At 39.2% G+C, this 22,841-nt stretch overlaps 2 protein-coding genes across 2 annotated transcripts in view; one reads left to right on the plus strand and one right to left on the minus strand.

Moving 5' to 3' along the window:
• The window catches only part of LOC140239324 (phosphatidylinositol 4,5-bisphosphate 3-kinase catalytic subunit beta isoform-like), a 63,309-nt gene extending 53,995 nt beyond the window's left edge, over window positions 1-9,314 (minus strand). The window contains exons 1-2 of the mRNA XM_072319197.1: window positions 9,178-9,314; window positions 6,074-6,290 (exon numbers count right to left, since the gene is read on the minus strand). Of these exons, the coding sequence (XP_072175298.1) occupies window positions 6,074-6,217 (144 nt within the window). The 5' untranslated portion in view covers window positions 6,218-6,290; window positions 9,178-9,314. The remainder of the gene's footprint in view (window positions 1-6,073; window positions 6,291-9,177) is intronic.
• Window positions 9,315-15,066: 5,752 nt separating this feature from the next.
• Window positions 15,067-22,478, plus strand: LOC140238926 (uncharacterized). The gene is made up of 3 exons (XM_072318823.1): window positions 15,067-15,450; window positions 17,545-17,743; window positions 21,148-22,478. Exons 1-3 carry the CDS (start codon window positions 15,167-15,169, stop codon window positions 21,721-21,723), a joined length of 1,059 nt encoding a protein of 352 aa, XP_072174924.1. The 5' UTR covers window positions 15,067-15,166; the 3' UTR covers window positions 21,724-22,478.
• Window positions 22,479-22,841: the final 363 nt, after the last annotated feature.

A 22,841-nucleotide genomic window follows, 5' to 3' on the forward strand; every position in this document is an offset into this window, starting at 1 on the left:
GAAACATTTTCACCTAACCTTTGACCTTTTGACCTCTGACCTTATGACATGAAACTCTCTCTGGAGAATCCTTACGCAGTAGTACATGTCTACACTAAGTTTCAAGAAAATAACTGCTAGCATTGCATAGATATGGGGGAAATAGCAACATTTTTAGCATTTGACCTTGACCTTTTGACCTTTGACCTCTTGTCAATGTCACTAGAATCTACTCAACTAATTGTCCCATCATACATCATCCCTGGACCAAGTTTGGTGAAAGCTGCTTTATCCAGTTTTGAGTTATCACATAAACAGATAAATTTTAGGATTTGACCTTGATCTTTGACCTTTGACCTCTGTCCGATTTCACTGAAAAACTATTCAAGTAATTGTCCCATCATACATCATCCTCCAACAAAGTTTGGTGAAATTTGCTCCATACAGTCTTGAGTTATCGCGTAAACGGATACAATTTCATGATTTGACCTTGACCTTTGACCTTTGACCTTTAGCCGATTTCACCCAAAATCTTATCAAATCGTTGCCCCATCATACTTCATACTTGGACCAAGTTTGGTAAAATTCCAGTAAATATTACTCAAGTTATCGCGTAAACGAAAGCGGACGGACGTACGTACGGACGTACGTACGGACGTACGTACGGACGTACGTACGGACGTACGTACGGACGTACGTACGGACGGACGGACAACCCGAAAACATAATGCCTCCGGCACCACTTCGTGGCGGAGGCATAAAAACGTCTTAGATGTCATTATACGATATACAATGTATAACTTCTCACTTTGAACGTGCACTAATATTCAGTGTACATGTAAAATAACAATGAAACGGCTTTCTAGCCTTGTTAGTAGGAAGAGAAGATGTACAAAAGCAGTATTATAGCATACTACATGTATATTTGTCATTCCAACACTAAACATATCAACAGTTGTAGCCCAAGCTGCAGTATGTATGTACACTGCATTTACATTGTACAATGTACATACAGTTGTAACTCCATGCATCTTCTTGTTATAAAGTTCTATCAAGCTTGAACTTAAAGAGGGTACAAGGTGTACCTGGTATTAAAGGAATCTTTGATACCAAATAAAAGGTCTAAGTTGTGAAGACTGCTTTGGCGAATAAACTTTATTCACAGAAAATTCTTTGAACAAAATGACAGCTCTTGTTGAATGCAAGTCAAATGTCTGCTCTTGTCAAATTCAAATTCAATTAATTCCAATTCAAAGGCATGCTTTGCACGACCAAAAGACACGATATACAAGATATACAGTACATGTACAGGCATGCTCCATCTGTGTCTTCTACAAACTATAAATATGTACCTACAGCTGTAGGAGTCAATTAGAAATCCATTAATAACTACAGTACACTTCATTTGCTCTGTTTTGACATTGTGCTTTGGTCATGGAGTTGTGAATCCCAACCCCGCTGACATTTGAGAGTTGTTTGAGGATTACAACTGTAGCAAGTCTCTGGCTGAAAGCCATTCGTGATCCTAAGCCATGTGGCTGTTTCAAATTATAATGTCTAATACCCCTTTCATAAACTCAATAATGCGGATAATATCCGCAACATTTGGTCGTAAAATCGGAGCGGGGATAGAATAATGCGCATTATTTCGACCCTTCTATTATCCGCATAATAGCAGCATCGGGACCAGATTTTGAGTTTATGAACGCAAACCCAAATAATGCGGATAATTGCCGGGGTGCGGTCAAACGTCACCTGTCTTTCCCGCAGGAGGGATGTGTGCAGTCACCATGACGATTATCCGCCTTTTCCAGGACAGGCGCTCGTAAAAATAATGCGGATTATTTTCAGAGTTTGTGAACGCATTTTTTATTGAATTGTCCGCATTATTCTTATGCGGATAATAGGAGGATGAGTTTATGAAAGGGGTATCAGACCACTTTCAATTTGAAGCAGACACCAGGACATGTACTACACTTTCTGGGTTCAGGGATTAGGAAGAGGGGGGGGGGGTGGGTGGAAAGAAAGAACCCACTGGTCACCATGAATTTCCAACACCCTGCAAAGATTGTGTTTAGTATTCACACACACACCCACACACACACACATGTACAGATGTGTACATGTACACACATACACAAATATTTAATCACATCACTGTAAAAAACACATTGATAATAATGTCTGATCTCAAAGGGGAAATGAATAATTAATAAAAAACATAACAAAACTAGAGAAACACTCTGAGAGCACAGACCTCCGGCAAACAGCTCCTTTCCACCCCTTTCCACCCCTTTCCACCCCTGATCTCCCCCCCCCCCCCCCATAGATGATAGCTTGTTAAAAATCACCCAATTTCCCAAAACGAATATCTGTAGAAGCCTTTTGTTTTACGTCATCAGCTTCTAGCTGCGCAGCGCCTCGCCCGAGCAGAGCACGACCTTTAGTGCATGTAGTGCAAACCTCAAGTACATGTACATGTATGCGCACCTTGACCTCCCAAGTTCATTGACCCTACCTGCCAAAATATAAAAAGCCCTTCGTAAAGTCCATACAAACTCCTGGATGACTAAAAAATTTAATTATCTGACCACTCCTTATGTCATTCTCAACCTTTCTTGTATGTACAAATGTACCTGTAGTTTCATCCAAACTGTTACACAACTTTTTGAGTTATTTTGCACAGACAAACAAACAAACAAACCAATGCCAATGAAAACATAACCCCCTTCCATGGCTGAGGTAACAATGCTATTTAACCTTGACAGAATGCGGGGCAAGTGCATTTAAATGTACAAACTATGTATGTACATGTAGATGGCATTGCTTGAGAACTCACGATGTACATTGTACAGTGTTTAGCACTGCTATTTAAATAAAGGGGTCTGTTTCCTATTAGCTATTAATGCACTCAAAATTTGGTAGTTTAAAGAGCAACATGAGATGGATAAATTTGTATAAACCTCAATTTAAGGGAGCAATAAAAACTTGTTTAGATTTGTATAAACCTCAATTTAAGAGAGTAATAAAAACTTTTTTTAAGTTAAAACATCTACAATGTACAATCATTTCATGACAAATCCAAATTTTTACATTATAATCGAGCTTTGTACAAATCTTTCAGATGACTCTGGATTAAGGCCAAGTAAAAAAAAGAGTTTCTCGTCCTCACATGCATCTGATCTGGGCGCCGCACCCAATTTTTTACTACAAAGGTTTTTCAGAATGAAAATTAAAAATGTCAAAAATTTGTGTTTCACATCCACGCTTGCATATTTTTTTTTTGGTGGCTACATCAACTTTTTTTCATATACATGATAATTCACTAGTTTTTGGGTGGCCGAAAAAACATCGGAAATTCACCTAAAGATCATGATTCCATGCATGCATTGTGTTTTTTATATCAGTCTGATTGTGCCTGTTCACAACTGTCATACCGCGGCCGCAACTAATCTCGATCCTACAAACTACCCACGACGTACACGACTGTACCGTGGGCTTGGATGGTGTGCTGATGAAGACAAATGTATAGCTGAGAGTTTCCAAAAATATCATTAATGGAATAATGTTTGATATCTCATTGCAGTCTATCATCTACACTTGTTTTTAGTCCACACACAAGAATCTATCACTATTTTTCCCATCACAGTGCAAGATGAGTGGAAACATACCTAGTTTACAGTTGTATTGTACATGACATGTGAGTTTGAAAGTTTGTAGTTTTGTTGTCATTACATTGTATGTTGTTCACCATACATTGATGTATGGTCTGCTCATACAATGAGCAACTGATAAGGCAGCTACAATATGTGAAATTTTCAAACTTACACTGCTAATCAAACACATTTAAACACGTTGAAGCGGGGATTTTCGACACTGCAGCCCATACATATGGACAGAAATGGAAATTGCATTGTGAGAAAAGTCCTAGACCCACTCACTCTTAAAGTGGATCCTTCTTGGCCATGCTTTCTTCTTCTTGTTCCACATTTTTTTTTTTTTCTGAAGAGGTCTTTCCTGATCAAGTGTTTTGATAGTGAAGGTGATAATTGCTCTATGAACCACACAGAAACTGTAATAAGAACTGTTTAATTCATTTCAGGATGCAGAGCTCTATTCAGTGTGGTCTTTAATTGCCAATTGATACAACTTTCTAACTGAGCTGGTGGCTCCTTCACAAGTTTTGATATTATATAAACCTGTGTGCCAGTAGAGTAGCGAAACTTTACGGTCCGAGCGACGTTCCCCAAGTCTTGTAATACGGGGAGTCTGTCAACCTACATTTGTAACAGTTACATGTATGGTGGAGTTAAAGGGGAAAATCCAGCCCAAATGCAAGTTAGTATGATAAAAAAGAATAAAATCTTACGAGTTCAACGGTAAAAATTTGACTGAAATCAGATGAAAAATATGAAAGTTATGACATTTTGAATTTTTGCTAATTTCTGCAAAACAGTTCTTGTGCAGTAGATAAAAATACATGTATGCAAATATTCTAAGTGAGCTATTAATCATGTCATAACCTCACAATTTTCCATTGATCGTGTGCAAAAAATGACAAAATTTCAATGTTTCTGTCCTTGAAGTCTGAAACATGATGTTATTCCTGGTTATTCCGCGAGGTCACCCGAGACATCTTTACGACCTCAGAAGACCCATAGCAACCTACCAGAGACATCTTTGTGACTGAGAAGATGTCTCTGAGACATTGTAGCGACGTCTGCGCGACTTCCAGGTGAATAAGACGTCACCTTGTTAGAAGTCGTTTCAGATGTCGCTCTGGAGTACACTCTGTACCTGTTGCCTTCTTGGTAGGGGGGCAAGCAATTTTATAGTTCTTGGTCTTTCCAGTCGCATGAATCATGGCAACTGATATCAAAGCTGCAGCAGTTGCTGCGAAGTCTCCTCAAGTGAGGTAGGCCTGTTACTCTTTGCTTGCACAAAAAATTGTAACAAACACTCATAATATCTCTTCAATTTACATTTCATGGACATCACTATGTCTATTATCATGTTTTTAATACAAAAGGCTTTTCTTTTTTCTTATTAGCTTGAGCAGCTAGCAGGGCTATGAAGAAACCCTATTAAGAAAGAGGAAATTGGCAACGTTACATTGTACATATCGGACAATATGTGCTTCTACCACCTTGGAGATGTAGTAGCTCATGAGTTGTTAATTTTGAAAATGTACTTTAAATATCACTCCCTCAAAAACAAAATACAGTCAAATATACATGTATTTATACCCCATACATACGTAGTATATCAAAGCAGGTACATGTAGGACCGGTACATTGTACGACATGGCCATTTGTACACTACTTTGTATACAACCAGTTCCCGAAAATAATGATTCTGACCCCAAACATTTTGACCGAGCTGGCCACTAGTAGTCAGCAAATGGAATCAACTTGGCACATTGTGCCATTAAAAAAACACACACACACACACACACACACACAAACAAGTTGCCCACAGGTTTATAAGGTCATATTCTAGTTGATTATTAAATTGTGACTCAAAAAGTATTTGAAATGTATGCAATTATTTGCCTGAAACAATTTAATACTGAATTGATAGTTTTATTGCTCTGCCATCATTCAAAACATCGTACTATTGGGAGTAAATATGTCTCCTATGAAGCCAAACTACACATAATTCTTGGAAAAACCTGCATTTTATTCATTTTTCTGTAATTCTAGTCTTATTTACAACATGTACAAGATGTACATGCGCATTTCTGAATGTTAATACAGACTTGGTAATGACATCAAGATTTTAATGTCCTCCCAGAAATACATAATCATTTGCAGAAATAAACCCAAAGGTATACATTGTACCCAACACAGATATGGGATGGGACTAGGGGTGTTATGCACTGTGTCCAAAATATTCCAGTTCTTTCACAACGGAGATATCAAAAATATTGGTCTTTCAAGCACCTACTGGTAAAACAATTTATAGGTCTTGCACATCAAGACACACACCACAGGTCTAAGTGCACATTACTACGGTGCAATGTATCTACTTATTAAAGAAAAGAAGAAAAATATCTCTCTACTCTGCTCGTAGAGCTCTAGCTTGTCAGGCTCACCCTTTTGATACTGGTCAATGTTGCCTCTCTGCTGCACTGTAGGGGAATATAAATACCATTGGGCAGGAGGCACATGATGTCCACACTGGTGGCCAAATCACCCTCCGTCCACTCGTCCAGATGCGGCACGGACCCGGGAGGCATCGTGGCTTGTGCTGGAGGCGGGTGTCACGGTAACGGGGCAAATGGTCTCAACTGTCCACAAATGCACGCAATCCTGGTGAAAACAGAACAACAATTTTGAGCAATTTGGGCGGCCATATCAAGTCTTTGTCAATTTATTTGTTCATCAAAGTGAGTGGCTCGCCTAGTACAGTATTCATCGCATAATCGGGCATCTGATAATCAGGAACCTTGCTTAAATGACATACGCTTCCCAGAAACATTTCCAATGCATGTTATTTTCACTGGATAATCGGGCGGGGACCTCTGATAAACGGGAAAATTTTTCGTCAAGCGATATTTGATTTTGTTGATATTTTACACAAAAAATCTACCAAAATGTGCCATTAGTGTATGGTGAGTGCTCATCGCGAAATCGGGCACCCCGCTTAAAGGGGTCGTGTTTGCTACTCCCAACCTGTCCCGATTATGCGATGAATACTGTACCTCCTCTTTGACCACACCTCATACAGCATCACCCAATGAACACATACTGTACACTGATCTACTTTACATTGTATATTGGTATACGAGCCTGTATCATGACTGAAACTTTGAGATCCATTGACATACACACATTTTGCACACACTATTTGCATTGTCATAAGTACTACATTGTATGTAGCAGTGCCATTACCAAATCTTGCACGCTGACCCTCTTGCTCAAGAGGTAGAGCATCACTCACATTTTTAAGTCTCATTCATTCTATTCTACATAGATCTACATCACAGCATAGAGTTCTCAGTCCCACTATGCAAGAATTTGTGTCATGTAGTGTAAATACCATTTTCATCTATTTAATGATTATAATGATAAAAATATTATTTTTTTATCCAGGGTAGCCTCTTCAGTATTGTCACTGCTCTACCAGAGGACCCTGTCATGATCATTACCCTAGCTTTGCAAGCTGGGCCAAGAGGGACATGGTGGGTTATTTGAAAACATCTTGTCCAAGGTCCAAGGAGTCTTATCCACTTTGCCACAGTGCATACACGCTTGTACCATAGATTACAGTGTGCAGCAGACAGACAAGTGCTATCTTTCATGTAGAATGCATGACTTGGGGCTCAAGGAAGCAGAACAAAAGAAGAAAGCATGCATAAATTTTACACAGGTGAACTTGTTATTAACGCGAGCAGTATTGAAATGGAATGAAATTGCTAGTTTCTGAAACATGTGCGCCTCCTACAACTTCTACACTTGTATGTCATCATCCTTGTTCAGTGTAATTTGTTTGAAGGGGTTTTTTAGAGTTATTGGTTTCTCTGCTCTTAGAACCACAATAAATTCCACAAATCTATCTGTTGATTTTATGTACAGTGTACATGGTTGGGTGTCTCGAAAATCAGCATCCTAACAATTTTCTATTCATAGAAAGTAAACACATGTGTAGTCTATCTCATAATTTGCCTGAAATTTTAATACTCACATGTGGGAAAAAAAAAAAAAAACATTCTAAATTTTAAAGACTGGACTCTGAGTAATGAAGCAAGATTAATACAATGTACATTTGAAATTGCCTTCACTTTCATAGAGCTGGAATGATATGGATTTTAAAGATTGTAGGTGGGATTGACGTAATACAGTCTCCCAAGTTTGTTTTGGGGTTTTTTTTAGTTCTCATCTGGAGGAGGGCACGCGGATGCAAATTCAAACATGTAAAATCTGAAATGAGACAATGCTCCTTCTCTCAAAAAGTAATCAATGAATGGAATATTAATTGAGCTGCCATTATTTGTAGTTGACAGCCTATCAGTGAACAGTTTCAAGTCTAATTTTGAGAGGTTTTGGTGTCAAAACAGGAACAAATATAAACCCCGAAGAGATATTTTTCTGTCCATGCAATTCATTTCCTGCACAGCGTCTATCCAAGAGTTATTGATTTTGTGTTACATCACACCGAGTGGCAAAAAGAAGAGTTTGGTTTAACCTTACGCCTTGACTGAAAGATCGGTCTGTATCTGGGCTTCTGGGATATGTTCTGCTGAAACTGCATCTGGCTTCATGGATCCGGAGGAGAGCGATAACGTCAAAAAATAAAAGACTCTCCAGTCAGATGGATCTTTCCGTTTACCTTATGCAAACTTCCAATGCAGAATGTCTACATTATCCAAGGCATGTACACAATTGTAAGACTAATGTTTAGAAATATTTTGATAGGAGACAATACTAGTGACGTACACATAGGGTATTAACTACAAATGAAAGTTTGTGACTGTATGGTCATTGTGCTTTTTGTAAAATTAGTGTGACAACAGTGCAAGAATGAAGTGGTATTACTGGTACTGATCGAAGAACCACGTCTTGATCGAGCACAGCTCAGTTTGGTTGTACTCAAACTCAAAGCCATCAACTTGGTGATGGTGTGTTTAATCAACCTGCTGAGAACGGGCTGATTTTGCTAAATTTCCATTGACACTTGCACTAAGTACATCAGGACTTGACTCATGCTCAATGGGTTAATGTGCACATTTATGATTCGAAGCCTGCTCAATTCTACATTTTATCCGCATCACACAGACAGTGCAGTGCCAACCTAGCCAAGCAAGAGCACATTATCTAATTGACTTTGAAAATGTAAATTTAAATCTTACAATTTACATTACACTACCACAGAGTAACAGTGTACAGTTAAAACTAGAGGTCTAGACCCTATATCTGACACTGATATATCATGAACAGGCCATACGCTGAGGCAAGCTTTATGAACAACGACCATACACATGATACACATGCCGGAAACGGTTCGGCTATACACGGGTTACTGCGGGCAGGACACCAAAGACGGGGGAGGCGCGGGTCACGATATCTTACTAGCCATCTTACTGACTTAGCAGCAATCAATTATCATAATTGATTTGTTTACAACTCAGTCTGCAAACATCTTGCATCAAAAAAACACACATACGAAAATGATTTTGAATATTCAGTACATACAAACCTTGGCTCTGACATCCAAATATTGCTTATGGGAAACCCTCAGCTAAGTTGAAAGTCGATTAGACACATTTTCCGGCTTTTCACGTCAGTTGTTTACGACCTACCGCACAGACTGCTTATTCGTTCAGCGCCCAAACGAGGAAGTGAAATCGGACAAACAACATATCGCGATCGATAGTCTCGCTCAATGCCCTCTCAGGGGATGCTCTGCACTATTGTTCGCTACACTGAACGTACCGTGTTGTTATTTTGTGTTCAGAAAATAACTCAGTTTGCTGAGATCACGTCTACTAAACCTCTAGACTAGCATCCAAGCCATGAATACTAGTATGGCACAACATAACACAGTCAAGAGCATGAATCATGAGCCTTGGTGTTCTAATCGTTTTTTAGGTGCGGCTCTTCTAAGATTTAACAGTAGGCTCCTACTCCGGAGCTGGTGTTCCTGAACCTGCTTTTAGTTTCATTCACCCAAATATCAGCTTAGGTAGTAAACAAGTCATTGATCACACAAAAAAGCTAGCTAAATGGACGGTCAATCATTCTTTGAGCTGTGTGTAGCCAGCTCGGTATCGATTGAAAGAACAATAATATAAAAAGGGGAAAAACACTAAAAAGCTCAGCTCAAATGATTACATGTATTCTATGTCGTCCGGGGGGGGGGGGGGGGGGAACAGTGAACCATGGCTTGATGGACTCGGTATCCGAGTCTTTAAAATGGGAAAAATCACAAAAATCCTCTTTATGTAAGGCGGACCCATCTCAAAATACGCGATTCGCGCTAAATAATTAGGCTGAGTAGAGTGGTGGCAGCCATCATCATAATAACAGGCCTATACCCAGGCCTATCAAAGGGATCATATAGTTTTGGTTGAGCACCTAATTTCAAGTTTCTAACATTTTTTTTTTTTTTTTTTGGTGAGATAATGAGAAACCTCTTATGAAATATGAAAGAGCATGTGATTCCATGAGGAATTCAACGTTACTTTATTTGATGAAAATTGGTTTTGAAATGGCTGAGATATCCAAAACAGGGCGATTGTAATAAAGTGTGGGACCCACAATTTATTACGATCGCTTTGTTTTACTTTGTTTTTGGATGTTTCAGTCATTCCAAACCCGATTTTCATCAAATAAACTTTGAATGCCTCTTAACATGGTATGCTCTGTAAAATTTCACAAGTGTTTTCTTGGTATCTTGCGAAAACTTAAAAGCCCAATTCTCATACGATCTCAACCAATACTGAACTATCCCTTTAATTAATAGGCCCATGGCGATTCGGATAGAGACCAGAGTACATTATGAGTTAGGGATTCATTTTTTTAAATCTTATTTTATTAGTAGTATTTTGTGTTTTGTTTTGTTTTGTTTTTTGCTAAAAAATAAGATACCTGTAAAAAGTTGGATGTGCAGCTGTCCATTTAGGCAAGCCTGTTAATAGCGGCCACTATTTATTATAGGCCTCAAGGGAGACAAAAAAAGTTGCCGTCACAGGTGGCCGCTATAGACAAGGTCTTTAACTATCAGCTTTTCTCTCAGGTTCCATAAACTCTTGCTCTTGCGATAATTATTACTCGGCCTTGACATAATCTGCACGCTAAAGCCAAATAATACATTTTCCACCCACTGAAACATAAGCCTATAACCCGGATATGATCCTAATCCTCACATCAAACTATTATCTGAAACCCTAGCCCAACCCTAACCCTTACCCTGCAGGGGCGGCGCAGCCGTGGGGGCCGTGGGGGCCCGGGCCCCCACACTTTTTGTACACCATACAAAGGAATACATAAGGTGCCATCACTTTGGGCCCCCACACTTTTTTCAACCCGGAAGTACGTTACAAGAGGCACTACAATGGGAGGGGAGAGAATGAGCTGAGGACCTTTTTTTTTTTTTTTTTTTTTGCTTGTTAGCTCATGAAACCCGGAAGTGGGCCCCCACACTTTTGAAAACAGTGCGCCGGCCCTGCCCTGCCTCTATACTAGAAGTCCTTGGGAGCAATATTGTTGTGGTAAGAGCAAGGTCGAGTCACTTTCTCTCGAGGGGAGCAGGCGCAGGGTGATTTTTTATTGGCCGCATCGACGGCAGGTGGCCGTTATACACAATTGGCCGCTATAGGCAGGTTTGATTTTACATGTATACCCATATTGGCCTAGTCTCTGGTATTTTTTTTTTTTTTTTTTTTTTTAGCCATTTAGCCATCAGTCATCCGATAGTGTTTGACGTCATTACTAATAATTGCTTCTTTGTATTATTAAACATGAATAGGGGCTGATACTAAAATTGTATTTCCCATAAAAATGAGTAGGGCCTATATGATATAGGTACTATACTGGGTCATTTTGTTCATTGCATCAGTAATAATCACAGGCACAGTTAAAAGTTTGTTTGTTTGTTTCATTTTCAAACTGAGTTGGTTACAATCTATAGTTTCAAAAAAAAAATCAGCTGAAGATATACACACAAAAAAAAAAAATGAAGAAGAATGTGGAATTATGGTGAAAATAATGTCCGAAAACAGTTTGATTTACAAAATATGTACGGAAACCTGGTGGCCTGTATATTAAGTCTATGGGGATTTCAGAATTCAGTATGGAACGGGTTAATGGAATTCCACAAAAAATCATTCTTGTTTTTTTTCATGAAAGTTACACACTCCTTGAACTTGACACTGACATAATACATGTTAAGCGGAGCAATATTCCTCCTGCTTTCTGAAACTTGTCAGGGAGTGTGTTTGTGTTTGTGTTTGTGTTTGTGTGTGTGTGTGTGTGTGTGTGTGTGAGTGTGTGTGAATTTTTCTTTATATTTTCTTTATGTTGTTGTCCACACATACGTCATAACCTCTAGTAGACTCCTCATCCAGCAGTTCCAACACCAAAACTTTAAAAATTCATTTAACTTTTGCATCGATTGTCCCACTTTCACTGATAATCATGTTCTACTAAAATGTTGCTGCTTTCACTCAATTCACATTTCTCTTTGGGTTTGGGTTTCCTTTAAGGCGGAAGACCTGTAACTATCGACTGGTTATTAGTAGTCTAACTATAGCATATCTAAAGAGAGTTATGTTTAGGACCCTTTAGATTAGAAATCAATCTATGAGATTGTGGTTAAGGAAAATCTGAAATAAGACATAAAGATTAGACTGACTTCTAAATCTATCAGATTGAGATTTTCAATCCAATTTTGGATTTGTCCCTCATCTAATTCTAAGGAATTTAGAGAGTAGGCCTATACATTTTTACTATATAGAACAGGGGCGGATCTAGCTTTTTATAAAGGAGGGGGTTGGGGCGGTATGCGAGGGAGCGTAGCGACCGAGCCCGAGCGAGCGGAGCGAGCGAGGGGGGGAGGGTTTTGAGGGGGGGGGGGGGTTTCCCCCCTCCCACAGTAGGGAGAATTTTTGAAAATCTGTGTGTGAAAATGGCGTTTTCTTGCATCTAAAACACCACTATTTTTGGTATATAGAGGTCATTGCCATAAATAGAAAAAAATAAAATTACAAGTCCCCGGATTTTTTTATTTATTTATTTTTTTTTTATTTTTTTTTTTTTTGGGGGGGGGGGGTTGCAACCCCCCCAACCCCCCTCTAGATCCGCTTCTGTAGAAGAAGAAGAAACTGATATGACAAATATTTTCAGCGTTGTAGCTGCGGATCTGATCGTTAAATCTATATCATACCAGAAAACATCTTAAGGCAATGAATTAATTTTATGCTTAAACATAATCCTATATAGTGACTGTCCATTTTAACTACTTGATGAATGTGACCGTACACCTCAAAACGAACATAAAGTCGCACACACTGATTTTGCGTGAGGACTGAAAATAAGTGAAATGGGTCAACCTATAGCTGAACTTGACTTTTTCATATTTTCTGAAAGAGCGGGTCTTCTTTTACATTATGCTAAAATTTGGTATCATAAAACGGGCAGGAAAGTGTGTTTTTTAGCAGTTTATCTCGAACATTTTTGGTAGAATAGTGTGATTAGGTGTGTCTTTAGAATCCCTTTTTCATTTCTGAAAAACCTTGTCCACACTCTTGACTTTCAACTCTAATAACTTTTGAAAGGATAGTGCCACTGCTTTGAAAGTTGGCTTTTATTATGGACAGAATGTGTTAATGAGGTATGCTTAATTTCAGTTTAATCTGATAATCCCTTCATTGTTGTTACATTGGTGGTTTACTTCCTGTTTTTGTCACATTCATTGCACAGTCAGCACGGTTTGGTAAAGATTAAGCGCTTGAATAGACACTGTACTTCAGAGCCTCTTTTCTCAGTTCACACTTTTCCTGAGTTTGTGCTTTCTTTCCAATATTTAGATAGGTTAGGAGAGTCCATTTGATTTGAGTTATACATCATTTTAAAGCTTAAAGTCTGCTCTTTCAGAATATGGTCTTAACTAAAAATTCCTGTCTGGCGACTTTTTGTTTGTTTTGAGGTGCAGGGTCACATTATATTCATTATATTGTATTGATTATTCATTGTCAGAAACAGTCACTTTGAGCTTAGGCTAATGGGAATCAATACAAGTTGCAGTATCGAATGTAGCTCTTTTCTTTTTGGAAAGTTAATTAAGATCTTTTAATCATTATCATAAAGGTGTATGAGGAAATGAATAGGCTAAAACCAGCCGTGTCTTCGAGTCTTTGGACATGCATGGCCATATAAATATCGTCCCTTTGATAATTGCAGGAATCTCACGGGTATAAATAGGAACAATATTCACATTGCTGACATTTCTGTTTTTAAATCGCTGTCCGGAGTCATTGAACTCAATCCATTGTATACCAACAAGCAGGTTTACTAACATAAATTATTCAAATGGTATCATTCATGTCTTTCTGACGATGGTTCTTTTTGACAACCTGAAAGGTGCCAGGGGTGTATCCAGGATTTTTTCTTGGGGGGGGGGGGGGGGTCGTAATCACAATTTTTGGACCTTTACCTTTGCGAGGGAGAGGAGTGACCGAGCGGGGGAAGGGTGTGGGAAGGGGTGTCCCCCCTCCCACCTTGACGGTACGGAGTTTTTGAATTTTATATCTTAAAATGGGGCCATTTGGTGCATACAAAAGTGACTTTTTTTTTCCTGTTGTATAGATCTATAGGGTAAAAATCCCTCGAAAAACAAAAATGTCTTTTACAAAAAGTGGACCTTTTGAATTTTTTTTTTTTTTTTTTTTGGGGGGGGGGGGTCGTACGACCCTCCCGACCCCCCTTGCATACACCCATGGTTTGCCCAAACTTGCAACAATGGGTAGTGCATGTATGCAAACTGGCTTCCAAGTATTGACAACAATATTGCTTTTGAGGTTATATAAATAGGTTATAGCTCGTTACAACATAATAATCAGGACGGATGAAACATCAATATAGATTTAGTAATCCGGTCTATATTCCTGAATTATTCATTCATTGACAACTAACCATTTTCTTTTCGTTATATCCTGTCACCGGCAATACTGATTAGAAAACATTATCAGTAATTATTTTGTACTTGTATTTGCGTTTTATCAAGTCGCTTGAAACTCCTCGAATAATTATTGGTTTTATTGTCATACACCTGTCCAGCTCACTGATTTCCAACACGATATTTTCGCGGCATGAAATTTTCGCGAATATGGTCTTTTTCGTGGAATGAAATTTTCGCGAATTGCCTCTAACATTCATTGTGTATAGTGTAGACAAGAACTTTCACGTGTATTTTGATTTCACGAATCTTGACTCTCGCAAAATACGAGTATTGCTCGTTTTACAGGATCTCTATCGCGTGCCACAACACCGTCGGAGTCTCTCGAGGTCTCGAGTTGTCCATACAAGCATCGTAGGTGGCGCTTGGTAGACTCACATTTTTATTTACGTCGATCGATGTGATGTGACAGTAAATAGCTAGCTACTGAGAACAAGGAAAAAAGGTTCTAGATTACGGTAGCGATTCTGACCCTGATTTGCCGCAATTGAGCCTTCGTAATTGTGTCATCATGGCGCTAGATGTGCCATATATGACCTACATGACGCTCTATGTGATCTCTGCAAGTATCGTTTCGACAAACACTCGCTCTGCAACCCACTGGAAGTTGCAGGAAAGTTCCACTGGCGAGCTGCTCGTCCGACCCGTGCACGACGATGACACGGGCAAACTCCCCGGCGACGATCCAGTGATGAGTATCCTTGCCAAGAAATATGGCTTCGGTGAAACTATATTGACAACGGACGGCCAGGAATGCTTATCGTGTGGAAAAACGGGAGTTGAAAAGAGTGATACGTATGTCAAAGTCTTATTTAGACCCTAAATGTTGTTACTGACTTTATTACAATTAATATGAATCCATGGAATCTAATCAATGAAACACAGGCCGTCGTTTGTGCGTCAAGTAAAAATGAATCGGCGGCCCACAAGTGTAGATCTAGTGTATTAAATTTAATGTGTAATGATGTAGTGATGAACATACAGTCAATGGTAAGCACTCCAATCATTTTGGCCATTGATGTGTCCACTGACAGTTTTTGCAACTTCTGTTACATCCTAGGACATTCATAATTCCCTTTGCAGGTGGTGTTTGCTGTATGCTAGTTGTTTATCAGTCCCTCATAAAGAATTATGATGTACAATTACAAAATCTGCACTGGCTGCAGTACTGGTATGCTTGTTAATTCTGTTCTGGAGTACTTTCACCAATCTCCATGACTTCTAACCTTGATCCTTGAAGAAGTACTCTCCCTAAATGACCGGTCATCAGTAAAGCATGATAATGACTGTTCATCATATTCGCGACATTAGCACTTTCATCATTTCGTCATTTCATTTAGCGAGATTTCATCATTTTATTTACTCATGAAAATGGCTGCTGCTGAATTTGAAATTACTACATTTCATATTCTTTTGATGGCAAAGATCTACTTTATGATTTTGTGAAACAAATTATACACATCATTGTGTTAAGGCATTTATTACCCATTTTCTAATAATCATCTTCATCAAAACGGTCATCAGTGTCAGACTGTTCCAAAGGTACCTTGTCTGGGTTATTCTTACTAGAGCCCTCACCAATGTATATTGTGCATGTAATACTTTTACATACTTTATCATAATTACACTGAAGACCAGACATCAAATCTCATGGTATACCTGTGGGTAAGGTTTAGACTCAAAAACTTTGTGGTTAGACCAAGATGTTTTTGTCGTAAGACAGCACGTTAAAGTATGTATAGTCTTTGTTGTGGCATTTGTTGCTACTTACTGTAGTGTAGTTGTCTACAGGTTACAGTTTGGCAGTAGATTTGGACAAGAGGCTACCAAAATGAGTCAGTCTATCAAATCAGTTAAATTGTGAATTCCTTGGTGCCAGGAAATGATTGTGTTATATTGTAGAGGGAGTGGAATCTGAGAACAGAGGCAGGTCATGCCTGCTGTACAATCTAGATAGCCATGGATTAATAGGATAGCCGATATGCCAGTCTCTAGTCCCAAATACCCATATCTGTGTAAGTAGTTAAAATCTATCTGTCTGCTTGATCCAAGATGTCTGCTTATTAATGAACTCACTCATTCAGACCATTTGATTGTTTAAACAATGAAGGGTATTTAATTTATAGTGTTAGCGGCAGAATTTGGTGCATTTATACCCACTTTCAGCATCATTGTCAGTTTTCCCACATATACAGTTCCCCATCTTGGCAAGTTGTTTTTGGTGCTGGGCAAAACTTCCACTGGTTGAACACAGCTGAACAGTCCCAACAGAAGGCCACTTACAAAATAGTGTGAACATACAATAGAGATTATAGGGAGTTTTGTGATCTGTCTTTGGTGACAAAAAAAAAAGAAAGTTTTTTCAATTCAAAGAGCATTTTGTGACAATGGACAGCAAAGTGTGTAAATGGTCATACCATCATTCAAACAAACTGCAGTAAGGATAGCCTGCAGTGAAAAGCTCTCCTTTGTACAATTCTGTTGATTTAAACCATTTCATCCTATTACCGATCTATTTCCATGATTCATCTAATTCTTGCCACAACCTGCCATCTCATGACTTTTCCAAGGCTTAAGATCAGTCACTGCTACTTTGCTTATCAATAAACTCAAGCACAACCACCACAGATGAATATTGTCATTCAAACAATCGTCATAAAGCCTTTTGATATTTTTGCTCTTTTGTTGTTAATGATTTTTACCTGTACATTATGTCATCTTTTAAAAAGAAAAATGTTGTTAATTTCCTTTCATCTGGGGGGGGGGGGGGGGCACTTTTTTTTTTTCTGCCCAGTACATTATACATTGTACAATTGTATTACATGATATTCTTCAACAAGAAAATTTAATTGATATTTTTCTACTTTTTTTTCTTTGTTCTTAAATCAGATCAAGCAGTACGTCAGACCCGTTACACTGTGGAAAGCATGCAAATAAGACAGATTTCGACTATTTAAATGGCATCGCGGACAGATGGAAGCACCCAAGCATCCCGGAGCCAGAAGTCGCTCTAATCTTCAAAAGAAGTGACTCTGACCAGGTGGACATGTCGATGCTCGAAAATTCACTCCGAGAAACCATCAAACTAGTAAGCATTTTTAAGATGAAGATGAAGGAGTTACATGTCTTGTCAGTAGTAGAAAAAAAAAAAGAGGGTAGGGGCTCCTTTTAACAGGTCACACATGAAGTACAGTTATAATGATATTCATGTTAGAAAGAAGTAAAAATTCAGATCCAAGAATTATCATGAATATCTCTCTGTATACTTTATTGTGTGGTTATAACAAATTTTCAGCATAATGAAAGAAAAACTGCCGGTCCCAATGACTTCATTATAACGGGAATCCACTGTGTCATAGAAAACAGTGTGCACCAAGTTTGGACAATCAATTGGTGCTCATTCATAATCGTACAGCTAAATATTTTGGTATAAAGTCTTATCCAGGACTCTGATCCTGTTCAGCAGTCGTGCCAAGAGTGAAGTTGACATGTGGTTGTCCCTTATGATGCCTAGCTATGTTTGTGTAACTTTGAGATGGAATAGTTCTCTCCATTCTCTGTTCCACCACACCCTTTAAGTACAGTGGAATTCTGCTATAACAAAGTCCTCGGGACCGGCAGTTTTCTTTCGTTATATCAGAATTTCGTTATAACCAAACAAATACAAAGTAAAAAACATAGAGCCGATAATTTTGCGACCTGGATTTTCGTTATAACCGTGTTCGTTATAACAGGAGTGCACTGTACAAACCAGTCCAGCCTGATCCGTATTGATGTGCAGCACACACAGAGAGTGACTGCTGCAAGGGGTTCCCAGTGCAAATCCTTACCCCAAGGTGATGTTAACAGACAGCCTGGAAACCAAGAGTGAGCTGATCAGAGTATGTCAGGTAGCCTCATTATAAATCAAGGGGCTTGGCTCTGACCTGAATGAAAAAAGGTGTCAATATATGTGACCGTGCATCACAAAATGAACAAAAAGTCGCGCACACTGATTTTGTGTGAGGACTCAAAACAGATGAAGTGGGTCAACCTAGCCGATCTTGACTTTTTCATATTTTCTGAAAGGGCAAGTCTTCTTCTACATTATGCTAAAATCTGAGATCATAAAACGGGCAGAAAAGTGTGTTTTTAAGCAGTTTATCTCGAACATTTTTTGGTGTGTCTTTAGAGTCCCCTTTTCATTTTTTTAAGACCTTGCACACACTCTTCACTTTCAACTCTCATAACTTTTGACAGGATGATGCTACTGCTTTGAAAGTTGGCATTAACTATGGACAGAATGTGTTAATAAGGCATGCTCAATTTCAGTTTAATCTGATAATCCCTTCATTGTTGTTACTGCGGTGGTTGGCATCCTGTTTTTTTGTCCCATTCATCGCACGTCCAGCACGGCTTGGTAAAGGTTAAGCGCTTGAATAGACACTATACTTCAGAGCCTCTTTTCTCAGTTCACACTTCTGGGGAGTGTGTGGTTTCTTTCCAATATTTAGATAGGTTAGAAGAGTCCATTTGATTTTAGTTATACATTATATTATTATTTTTTATATACATTTTTTTTTTGTGATGCAGGGTCAATGTATATGTTTATATACACCATACCAAAGGTTTTGTTGTGAAAAATAAAGGGGCTTGGCTCTGACCTGAATGAAAAAAGGCGTCAATATATGTTTTATATGTGACCCTGCATCACAAAACGAACAGAAAGTCGCCAGACATGAAATTTTAGTTAAGAGCATATTCTGAAAGAGCAGACTTTAAGCTTTAAAATGATGTATAACTCAAATGAAATGGACTCTCCTAACCTGTCTAAATATTGGAAAGAAAACACACACTCAGGAAAAGTGTGAACTGAGAAAAGAGGTTCTGAAGTACAGTGTCTATTCAAGCGGTTAATCTCTACCAAGCCGTGCTTGCTGTGCGATGAATGGGACAAAAAAAAAAAACAGGATGTAAACCACTGGAGTAACAACAATGAAGGGATTATCAGATTAAATTGAACTTAAGCATGCCCTATTAACACATTCTGTCCATAATTACTGCCAACTTTCAATGCAGTTGCATCATCCTGTCAAAAGTTATTAGAGTTGAAAGTGAAGAGTGTGTACAAGGTTTTTAAGAAATGAAAATGGGACTCTAAAGACACACCTAATCACACTGTTCTGCAAAAAAAAAAAAAAATGTTCGAGATAAACAGCTTAAAAATACACTTTCCTGCCCGTTTTATGATCCCAAATTTTAGCATAATGTAGAAGAAGACTTGCTCTTTTAGAAAATATGAAAAAGTCAAGATCGGCTAGGTAGACCCATTTCACCTATTTTCAGTCTCACACAAAATCAGTGTGTGCGACTTTTTGTTCGTTTTGTGATGCACGGTCACATACACCATACCAAAGATTTTGTTGTGAAAGTATTATCATTGACATGTAACTGATAAAGTAAGAGGGCATATCTCACTGGAGGAAACTTTGCAGTGACTCATGCCACTTTAAAGACAAAAAAAAAAAAAAAAATGGCACTTGTTCTCACTGAGAAGGTGACTCCAAAGCAGATTTAGAGGCATCTCAGAATTAGAGTTGAGATCTGTCGGGGCAAAATTATCTCGAAGGGTCATAGGATGGAGTTGAGATCCCTTTGAGCAACTCAGCTCCTGAGGTCATAACATGAAGTTGAGATTCCTAGGGGGCAACTCGGCTCCTTGGGTCATAGCATGGAGTTGAGATCCTGTGGGACAACTTGGCTCCTAAGTTCAAAGAATGGAGTTGAGATCCCGTGGGGTAACACGGCTCCTAAGTTCATAGAATGGAGTTGAGATCCTGTGGGGTAACTAGGCTCCTAAGTTCAAAGAATGGAGTTGAGATCCTGTGGGGCAACTAGGCTGATAAGTACAAAGAATGGACTTGAGATACTGTGGGGCAACTCGGCTCTTAAGTTCAAAGAAGGAGTTGAGATCCTGTGGGGCAACTAGGCTCCTAAGTTCAAAGAATGGAGTTGAGATCCTGTGGGGCAACTCGGCTCCTAAGTTCAAAGAATGGAGTTGAGATCCTGTGGGGCAACTAGGCTCCTAAGTTCAAAGAATGGAGTTGAGATCCCGTGGGGCAACTAGGCTCCTAAGTTCATAGAATGGAGTTGAGATCCTGTGGGGCAACTCGGCTCCTAAGTTCAAAGAATGGAGTTGAGATCCTGTGGGGCAACTCGGCTCCTAAGTTCAAAGAATGGAGATGAGATCCCATGGAGCAACTCGTCTCCTAAGATCGTCACAGGGAGTTGAGCTCCCTGGGGGAAAATCAACTCCTATCCTTTGGGGACCATTGCAAGGAGTTGAGATCCCTAGGGGCAATGATATCAACAATGCCCCCAAAAGTAATCCATTTGTTTGTCACTGATTGATGTGTTTTAATTTGCATACAATGTATCTTTCTGTGTTCACACTAAAGCACATAATATCGTTAACCATATTTATGTGTTCCACTTGTTCCCTATTTCCGTCAGAACCCATCTTCACTGGCAGTCTTAAACCAAGTGGGAAATTTTTGGAGAATCAAAGGCAATACATATCTGGCCATTGAGTGTTTTCGGAAAGCGATTTCACTCTCGCCGACCAACCCTGACATTCTTCTCAACCTGGCGAGGGTGCTGTTTAATCTCCAGTACCATGCCGACGCCCTCTACCTCACCCAGAAGTCCCTGCTGTTCAAGACGCCCGACCAGAACTCGTGGCTGCAGCATTTTACCCTTGGCGAGATCTATAAAGTGCTGGGAAACTATGCCGAAGCCACGGTGCACTTCCGGCACGCGTTGGACCTAAACCCCACGTTCCAGCCGGCAGAAGTGCACCTGCGTGAAATCGAGCAGCCCACCAAGACAAACGCCACTATTTATACCTTGCTCATCATCGGCGTTTTAATCGTCGCGGTGTGCGTAGTTCTCTACCTGGTCACAGAGGTCTACATGAACAAGAATCCACTGAATCTGCGGCGGTCGTCGAAGATGCCGGTGCCGTGGGAGAGCTCAAAATTCCAGCTAGACCCACGACAACTGAAGAGCAAACGAGGAGGTTCATACTAGGTGTGTGCAGGTGGCCAATGGCTCATGTTTGGGGGGCTAGAGGCCGGTTGCTCCATTGGGTGCTGCCTCATGTACATGTAGACTAAGCACAGCTTGGTAAATGAGTCCTAATCGGAAGTGACTCATCTTGTTTTGTTTGTTTCTAATTTCAGGCATATTTTGTACCTTTTTATATAATTATGATGATTTCTCGAAGGTACAGAAGGTTCTGATTGCATCAGAAATCCTTTCAAGTTTCCGTTCGTTTTGCCCTCAAAGGAGGCATTGGCGAATGAAATGGATCCAGAGAAGGTATGATAGATGGAGAATTTTGAAAGAGGCTAGGTAACATGCATGCATTCATGACAAGGTAACGAGGCATTGTGATTGAACGTTTTGCGGGGAAGAATACATCATGCAGCAATATTGCCACTAATCATAACTTCTGTCTAAGACTCGACCACAGAAGTTCCCTTACAAAATGTCCCATCCCTCTCCAACAGCAATAACAACAAATTATAAAGACAAGGCAGAAACAGGTAGGGCAAGCTATGAATATGCATATCATTAATTTCTGTATTTGTATATGATTCTGATTTGTTAATATGATCAGATAATAGCTAATAATGCGATGGGTCTACTAGGCCTGTGTTTGCTGCAGTCAATAAACATATACGCCAAATATTTCATGAGGTCTTTATTTTCCTGAATTTCCCAAGTCGGATGTCATTTGTAAATTTAAAGACCTTCGAAAATATTGTCTCTAATCTCAACATGTATTCATGTATGCACACATACATTTCTCCATTCAGTAGTGCACTCCACAATTGTGAATTTAACCACTCGTGAAATTGATGGGAAGTCCCTCTTCATAGAAAATTAGACTGGCTATTAGAATATATGATGTATACAGTTACATTTCCAGCCTAAGTGGCATTTGTGTCACAATCGTCGGGGAATAATTTTCCTGATATCGCATAGCAATTTGCTATGCATTTTGGTATGACTGCTATGCAAAATGTAATTTGCATAGCAGTTTCATTGCATAGACTTGTATACCATTTTGTTGAAAATGTAAGTCCATCAACAAAAATTTGCTGTTCAATTTTAAGAAGGAAAATTATTCCCTGATTGTGATA

This window comes from Diadema setosum, chromosome 15 (genome assembly GCF_964275005.1).
Source record: "Diadema setosum chromosome 15, eeDiaSeto1, whole genome shotgun sequence".
Taxonomy (NCBI): Eukaryota; Metazoa; Echinodermata; class Echinoidea; order Diadematoida; family Diadematidae; genus Diadema; species Diadema setosum.

Coding starts and splice junctions, on each gene's coding strand:
- LOC140238926 (XM_072318823.1), top strand. CDS start 15,167: ATGGCGCTAGATGTGCCATATATGACCTACATGACGCTCTATGTGATC. Junction 15,451..17,544: donor GGAGTTGAAAAGAGTGATAC/GTATGTCAAAGT, acceptor TTCTTAAATCAG/ATCAAGCAGTACGTCAGACC. Junction 17,744..21,147: donor TCCGAGAAACCATCAAACTA/GTAAGCATTTTT, acceptor TATTTCCGTCAG/AACCCATCTTCACTGGCAGT.